Source organism: Plasmodium brasilianum, chromosome 14 (assembly GCF_023973825.1).
Source record: "Plasmodium brasilianum strain Bolivian I chromosome 14, whole genome shotgun sequence".
Lineage (NCBI taxonomy): Eukaryota > Apicomplexa > Aconoidasida > Haemosporida > Plasmodiidae > Plasmodium > Plasmodium brasilianum.
The window spans coordinates 1332748-1342608 of NC_090127.1; the positions used below are offsets into that span (position 1 = coordinate 1332748).

The window sequence follows — 9861 nt, forward strand, 5'->3', positions numbered from 1 at the left end:
ACTGCGTTTATATATACATATAATATATATATATGTATGTATATAAATGTAAAAGGAACAATGTTATATTTGCATTCGATGTGTAATCATGCGTGTGTATATATGCGCACATATACACACATACATATATTTATATATATATTCACCTTAAAAAAGAAAAAAAAATTCAATACCGATGAACAATTTATGCATATAGAAGAAATCTACGTATTTTCTTATACAGAAGAACTTTAAAATTAGCGATTTTTTAAAACATTCTTCTAATAAAATTACTTGTATAATAAAAAAGTTATAATCTATCAGAATAGGATCATCTATTATAAGCTGTGATATTGTATTATTTTAAAGGGGGCCACAAAAAAACAGGTTTATCAGTCTATCTATGTATCTATCTGTACATACACACCCATACATACATACACACATACACACATACACACATACACACATACACACACATACATACACAAAAGTATGTATAAATATGTATGTAATTATGAGTACATATATAACAATGTGTTTCTCAACTGGAAATTTTCGTTTAGTTAAAGTGCTCTAAATACTATATAATAAGGTCTTCAAAATTTTATACACTTCTTACTTATAAGTATTATAAATTCATTAGGTTTAAATTATCTGTTTTATTTGTATGAAAATAAGAATATGTTCGTTCATTAACAAATGAAGCAATTGAATAGGGGTAAAAGTATATTTTTTTTTTATCTTAAAATTTTCCTAAAAATATATTTTTTTATTTTTAATGCATATTTTTATGTGTTTCTTTCTGCTCTCCTGATTTTTCTCTAATTTTATTCTTTAAATTTATTCTAAAAGAATGTTTAACATTACAAAAAATACTGTGTGAATATATATATTTTATTGCTTTTTTTTCATGTGGAATTATATATATTTTTTTTATCATTTTAGTATAAAATAATGAAGAAAAATCTTCTCTTCATACAGAATGTTGTACAAGCAGTTAATTCATTTTTTTTTTTTTTTTTTTTGTTCGTATTTACTTTATTTTTCTTATTTTTTTATTCTGTTTTATATAAAAAAAATAAAAAGTTGCTTTTTTTTCTTTTGATTTTTCACTAAGTTTTTATTCCTGTAATAAGGATAAATGAATATTAAGAAAAATACAAATATATATATATATTATATATATTTTTTTTTTTTTTTTTTTTTGAATTAATAATTTGTGTAAGCCAAATTTACAATGCAAAGTAAGAAATACGTTACATGACCTTTGATTAAAAAATTATTTTTACAATAAAAAGGGTTAATTAAATTATCCTAATCGCAATGCATTATTATCAATCTATAAGATATCATTTTTTTTCCGCAGAATATTTTACTTATATATATATATATATGTATGTACAAATTAGGCATATGTGTCGTATACCCCAATATATGTTTACATTATATACATAATATATGATCGAAATAGAAGTTAAATTTTTCTTAGATTACAAAAGAATAACTAAGACATTCTATAATTATGAAATTTTCAAAGTTTTACAACTTCGTTAGTTTGTTGTAATAAATTATCATATACGTTTTATTTAGTAGTTTCATTATTTTTATTACTATTTCCTTTTTAAGTACGATTTGCTGTTATAGTGCTGTTATCATTTCTTAATATTGAAAAGTAGTTATTTTATTTTATTTTTAAATAATCTACGAGAACCAAATTCTCTGCCATAAAATTATGTTAAGAGAAATATTAATTAAAAAAGTCATATATTTATATTTTTTATTAGTATAATCTATCTGTTTTAGTATTGTTTATAAGAGAGTGAAATTGGAAAATAGTTGCGAAGTCTTATTTTTATGTATATATATCCTTAAAAAGAAAAAACAGTTATTAAAATTTACTAGTACAATAATGTATGCAGATATATATGCACACACACACACACACAGACATATATATATATGTATTTATTTATTTACATTTAGAAAGAACGCCTTTGTTTTAACGAAACCAGCTTCTATTTCTCCCGCGTTAAACATGAGCTCGAAAAAGGATAAGTTATAATTCGTACATACATTTATGTTTATGTAATATAAATTTTCCTTTTTAAGTATATTTTTCTTTTTTTTATATAGCCAAAAACATACTAATTATATGCAGATTAATAATACATTGGTGAATGAAAGGTACTTTGGAAAGTTACTACAGTAGAAATTGAACAAGATTAGATAAAAATGTCAAAACATTATTTTTACATTAATGTATTTATATACATACGCTTGTAATACATTGATATTACTTCGTTCTCCTTATGTTTTATCTACATTTTCAGTGAGTTGTTTCTTTTCCTAGTTTTGTATCAACAATTTTTATAACTTATTAATTTTTGTTCTTTTTTATATACTTATTGCGTAATAATTAAATTATTTCAATAAATTAGTAATATAGCAATTATTTATAATAAATTTATTTTATATTTTTTATATTACAATATTTTATATAGTAGTTACATTTTCTAGTTCGTAAAAAAAAAAAAAAAAAATTAATTTTTTAATTACACACTTGATGGATAATTTATAAAAAAAAAAAAAAAAAGATTATATATAAGCAAATATAAACATTATAAACAGATGAACATAAAAAAAGATAAAAAAAAACTTAAAGAGCTGTTATATACATATAAATTATGTAATAATATATATGACTTTGCTACTTGTACTTCTTATACATACATATATATACACATGTATATAATCGAAGCTTTGCAAAGAATAAGTTTCAGATGGTATGCACAAAAAAATGCATGAAAAAAATGGAGAAAAAGGAAATAATAAGAAATGAGCACTTTTATTTCTTACAACAAGACAGAATTAAAAAAAAAAAAAAAAAAAAAAAAAAAATAGATTGAAATATTACAATAAATTTTGTTAAGTACAAGTGCCCATAAACCATTATTATTTCATTATTGCAGTAATTATATACAATCCTTTTTTTTTTTAAAAAAAGAAAAAAAAAAATTTTTTTATACTTTAACATGGAATGAAATGTAAATTAATAAAAAGACACAGATGCACAATATCTACTTTAAAATTTTCGTTAATACTTAAAAAAATTGATAGATAGATATATATATTATTGCTATATGCATGGTCATATACAAATAATTTATATATCTATACTTATACATACATGCGTGAGTACATATATATAATATATATACACAATTTATGTGTAAATGTATATATGTACCTATGTAAAGCATATTTCTTTTTTTCATCGCCAAGAAATTAATATAAATATATATTTTTTGAACTAAATACATTTATACAAATATATATAATATTGTGAGCATTTTCATCTAAAAACATATCAATACGTAGAACAACATATACATGAATTTTAATATTTGAATGTTAACATCTATGGATGTAGGCGGATTAAGAAATAAATTATATAAAAAATAATGCATATTTTTTAAACACATATCTGCAAAGGTATGGAACGATGACGCACATACATATATATATGTACATAAATAAATGAACATATATATATATATATATATATATATATGTATATATAATGAACATTATTACAAGCATTAACAAGTACACATGCATATATTTACGCATTTTACATAAAAAAAATATATATAATCCTAAGGTATGTTGTGCTTTTTTGCACGAATTTGTTGATAATTAAAAAGAAAAAAAAAAAAGGAAAAAAGGCTTAACTCAGCCTTTTTTTTTAATTTAATAATATCTATATTCACGAAAGTAATTAAATTTATGTTCCTTAAACTTAATCTTATTCCTATTCTTGTGTTTTTTTTTTTTTTTTTTTTTTTTTCATTGCGCCTGTCCCAACAAACATTAAAATGCGTTTCAAGTATCGTAAAAAATATTATGCTCTTTGTTTTTAAAATCATAATTAGGATAGCTATAAATATTATTATCCTGCGAAGATTCAAATGATCCAAAATTGTCTGTAATAGTATTTTTATCTAAATTATTTCCATTATATGTAAAATTTATATTCGAATCTTCCTTTTTCTCATTATACATAGGAGATAAATTATTACAATTTTTTTCGTTAAAAGAATTGTGTGTTACTTTATCAGAATAAGGTTCTGCGTATATGTTATTATAATACTGTTCATTCGGTATAATTTTAATATCACTCTCATTATTATTATTATTAAAATAAAATTTGGAACTATTTACATTATAATGATTTATATTTATTTTATTAAAGGAGTTATCATTATTCACATAATAACTATTTACGTTCAAATTGTTCATTATGGAGTTATTTATCATGTTTATATTCTCCTTACTAATCTTCTTGCTCATAAAGTTGTCTGTTCCCAGTATGTTCATGTTTTCGCTTATATTGGTATTACTGATACTATTATTACTTATATTATTATTATTATTGTTAATATTGTTACTGCTGTACATGTTCTTACTGTTATTACTATTACCATTACTTCTGCTCCTAACTCTATTTGTTTTACTCAAATTCACTATGTTAACGTTGCTTATTTTATTATGTAAAGCATCAATGTGGTTATTCACGTTTCTGTTATTCTTAACGTTTGCGGAGTAGTTCGCTCCCGAGTTCATATCTACATTATTCCCGTTGTTTGTGTAATTACTCCCGTTGTTTACATAATTATTTCCGTAATTATTGCTGTTAATATTCATATCATTGCTAATGTCATTAATCATACCGCTATTCATACTAGTTTTACTATTAATATTATAAATCGTGCTTTCATTGTCAGATAAATTGTTATTATAATTATTTTTCAAAGTTAATTGTTGTGTGCTAGTTTTTCCGTATCCTGCTACTCTATTATAGATTTTCATATTATCTGATTTGAAAAAGTTCATATTATTTAAGGGCGTGTTGTTGTGCGTATATTTATCATTAATAGTATTATTTTTCTTTTCATCATTTAATTGTTGATTTGTGTTTAAAGTCTTAGTATTTTCTTCTTCAACTTTGGCTACATTTGTGAAATTTCTATTAGTATTTTTTCTTTGATTATTTAAACTATAATTATTGGTATTTCTTACATTATTATTAGTAATCTTATCGACGCTATTTTTATCATTGCTCTTGTTTTTCACGACTGTGTTATTATTCGAGTTATTGTTGTTATTGTTCCCACTGTAATTATTGGTACTTCCATTGTTGCTACTGGTGTTATCATTATTATTATTCTTCTTCTTCTTATTGTTATTACTCTCACCAATGTTTTTATTTTTATTCTTGCTGTTCTTACTACTCTTTCCGGCATTCTTACTGTTGTTACTGTTATTATTACCATTGCTAATATTGCTATTATTATTGTTATTGCTATTATTATTGTTATTGCTGTTATTACTGGTATTGTTATTACTGGTATTGTTGTTATTATTCTTGCTGTTATTGTGGTTGCTACTACTGCTGTTCACAAACGTGTTATTACCTTTAGTGCAATCATTACTATTACTTTTATTCATTATATTGTTATTTTTATTATTATCTTTAACATTTATTGTGTTAATCGTGTCATTATTACTACTGTTAATCTCAGACGTTCCGTTATTATTATTGTTCACACTACTACTATTACTGTTATTATTTTTGCTGATACCATCTCTATTATTACTTTTATGATTTTTTTCATTAGAATTATTGTTAATTGCACTATTTGTACTATTCATTGCATTATGATTTTTACTGTTTTTATTTGAATTGCTAGTGTTATTCCTATTAAAGTTAGCACTTACTCTAAAATCGCTGTACTCAACTGGGGTCTTATTTGGTACGTTGTTACTATAAGCATTCATATTCACAGCATTTGCGCTATTTTTATTAATTATACTATTTGCATAACTTACATTGTTCATGTTCACGTAATTTAACTTGTTTATGTTCAAATTACAATTATTAGAATTTGCATTGTGCTTTGCTGTTATATTACTCGTCGAATAATAATTATTAATATTACTATTATTAATATTACTATTATTATTACTATTATTACTATTATTAATATTACTATTATTATTACTATTATTACTATTATTAATATTACTATTATTATTATTAATATTATTATTAATATTATTATTAATATTATGATTAATATTGTTCATAATGCACAATTTTGCCTCGTTACTATTAATCATATTGCCAATATTACCCAAACCCATGTTATTAATATTGTTTGTACAAAACACATTCATACTTTTCATAAAGGCATTATTTTTTGTAATATCATTATTACCATTACCACTATTACAATTATTGTTGTTCATAAGAACACTAGTTAAATTGCATGAAGGAGGTGGTGGAGGAGGTGGAGGTGGCGGAGGGGGAGGCTTCATGTTCATATTGGTAATAGCACTTTTATTTAAATTATTATTTTTATTGTCCTCTTTATAATTATTATCCTCTCTCATGGCATTCATATTTTGCACCAAATGGTTTATATTATCACAGGTATTATTATTATTATTATTATTACTATTGTTATTATTATTACTACTACTGCTACTTTTATTAATATTACCACCATTACTATTATTATTATTATTACTGATACCATTACTATTTACTTCATTCCTGTTTGGAGCATTCTTAATGCTTTGAATTCCACTACTCGATAAGTCATTGTGTAAGAAAATATTTTTATGATTTCCTTTAAAGTTAAGATTTGCATTTGTGGAATTTGATATAGCATTTTTATTATAATTCGTATGTGTAAGAGCATTCATTTTATTCATCATATTTTTGTTCATATTATTTTTGTTGTTACCTATACTACTACTGTTATTATTACTAATACTTATATTATCTAAACTTTTATCTGCTTCAAAATCTTCTATACTATTTCTATCATTTATTAGATTTAGATTGGTTGAAAAATTGCCAAAGGAGTTGTATCTATTTTGTAAGTAATAATAGTTATTATTGTTTATATTATTAGTAGTACTGTTATTTACTTGATTGTTTGCACTATTTGTATGATTAGAATTATTTGAATTGTTCGAATTATTTGCAAGGTTATATGTGCTAAAATTTACATTAATCAAATATATGTTGTTATTCTTCCCATGCCCATATCCGTTGCTATTGTTATTATCATTGCTATTATTGTTATTATTACTACGTGCATTACCGCAATTGCTACAATTAATATTAGATCCATAGATATTGTTTCCGACTCCAGGATTTCGAGCCAAGATGCTACAGTTCGATTCATATATGATACCTTTGTTTTTATTTACTTTACTCTCATCTGCTTTGTTTGAGTTATTCATGTTATCCTTTTGCAAAAGATTTAATTCATTCACATTGCTGAAGCTATTACTAAGGTTGTTCTTATGACTGTTATTGCTATTACTATTATTTATGTTGTTATTTTTGTTTGTATTTGTATTGTTGTTACTTCCTTGCGGTGAATTTACACTACTTAAATTCATATTTCGAGAACTATTAATATTCCTCAACTCTCCAAACATGTTATTTATATTCATATTACTGTTCAAACCGTTTAAGGAATTGTTATTATTTAAATTATTCATACTCATGCTATTCAAACTCATGTTGTTATTTAGGCTAGGAAGACCCATATTGTTATTATTATTATTATTACTGTTATTATTATTACTACTAATATTACTGATATTATTATTACTACTAATATTACTGATATTATTATTATTGTTATTATTTAAATTTATTTTAATATTCAAGTTGCTCATACTAGCACTATTATTTATGTGCATATTGTTACTTAAATTATTTATATTCAAATCGTCATTTACACTGTTTATATTGCTTAAATTCATATTATTATTTATGCTATTCATACTATTTAAGTTGCTTAAGCTAACAGAATTGTTCATACTATCAATATTCGCACTGCTTATACTATTAATATTGGCATTGCTTAAATTCACCATACTCGTATTTGGATTGGTCATATTACGACTTATAATGCCTCCATTGATATTTCTGAAATTCTCGATGCTTACACTGCTTAGTTCCTTTCTCAAATTATTGCATGCGTTCTTTGAAATATCGTTAAAGATAGTGTTCATTAATTTAGGATTGTTTGTACTGTTTTTATTAGCACTTCCTGCAACAAGATTCATGCACTCGCTCGAATTATTATTTTTGATGTTGTTCATGTTATTATTAATGTTGTTTATCATGTTGTTGTTGTTAATCACGTTGTTGTTGTTACTCTTGTTCTTACTCTTGCTACAGCTACTATTTCCGTTGTCCACTGCACTGTTATTGCCCCAATTATGATTCCTACTGTTATTACTGTTATTGTTACCATTGCAAATTCCCTTATTAATACCATTACTATTTACATTATTATCGCTAATCTTGTTATTTACAAATGAACTACTAGTCATGGGAATAAGTAAATTTTTATTTCCGGAACATAATGCCTCAGGGGAATACTTACCGTTGCAAAAATTGTGGATGTTATTATTGTCACTATTGCTATTATTATTATAATTATTATTAAAATTATTATTAAAATTATTATTATTATTATTATTAAAATTATTATTATTAATATTATTATTATTAATATTATTATTAATATTATTATTAATATTATTATTATTAATATTATTATTAATATTATTATTAATATTATTATTAATGTATGGGTTGGCACTAATGCTATTTCCTGAACCCATAATATTGTTTACACTTGTAAAATTATTGTAACTATTTTCATTTATATCTTCATATAAATTGTGCAACAAGTCTCTTTTAACATGCCCTCTTACAACGTCTTTACTAAATGTTATAGGATACTCTTTATTCTCCATATAATTGCTTAGTATGTTACTGTTCTGGGTGCTTAACAAGTTATTCTTCCCCTCTAAGTAAATGTTAATATCGCGATTACCACAGTGGTTACTACTTCGGTTACTACTGTCGTTGTTCATGTCACTACTGCCATCGGTCAGAACATGATATCTGCCGTAGTTTCCGCTATGATTGTTATTCTTCACATAACCAATATTTCCATTAGATTTATGCGAACTCTCTTCAAACTTCGGGTTATAATTCTTAACTGTTGGGCCCAGTCCGTATATAATACCTGAATACTTTTTATCATCTATTTTATTATCAAAATATAATTCCATTAATTTAAAAAATGTTTTACATGTAACTAAGGAATCAGAACCTGCTTGGTGTTGCCTTCCTATTCTTTTAACACTTAATATTTCACTAATTTTTTGCAAAGAATATGTTCGACTCAATTGCTTAATATTAAGATTTAATAATAAATATTTTATATCATAAAGTGATGGGAAAAAATCATTTAATAAATCGAAAAAAGCAATTTCATTATGCGGTAATGCACAACATGTTAATATTTTTAATAAATATGCAAAATCATAACACCCATGAAATGAGATCCATTTGACATCTTCATTCATAACTAAGCCTGATGACATAATTACTTCTCCAAAATGTAATAATTCTATACCTAATGACTGATGTTTTTCAAAATTAATTCCACTTAATTTTAAAAAATCAATAGAATTCTGAGCATACATATCACTCTCAAGGTCAAATTTAAAATTAAATTGCCATGTCGACACTTTCGGCATTTCTCCTCTTCCATTAGAAAAGGTTACACCTAACTGTATAACTTTTAACAAATCTACATTACATTTTATTGTTTGATAATTATAATCTATAATATTTCCTGTTGGTCTTGCAACAATACCTGGAAATTCTGTATCAATAGCAACATAGGGATGATTTTCAACTACATCCCTTATTCTTTCAAATTCCTCCTCTAAATTATTTGCCCATACATCTACTATTTTTGTTCTCTCATCCAT

The 9861-nt window shown here is 23.9% G+C and overlaps 1 protein-coding gene across 1 annotated transcript; it reads right to left on the reverse strand.

Moving 5' to 3' along the window:
• Positions 1 to 3864: 3864 nt before the first annotated feature.
• Positions 3865 to 9861, reverse strand: MKS88_005512 (CCR4-associated factor 1; the record flags this gene model as incomplete). The annotated part of the gene is made up of 1 exon (XM_067218781.1): positions 3865 to 9861. One exon carries the CDS (start codon positions 9859 to 9861, stop codon positions 3865 to 3867), a length of 5997 nt encoding a protein of 1998 aa, XP_067070722.1.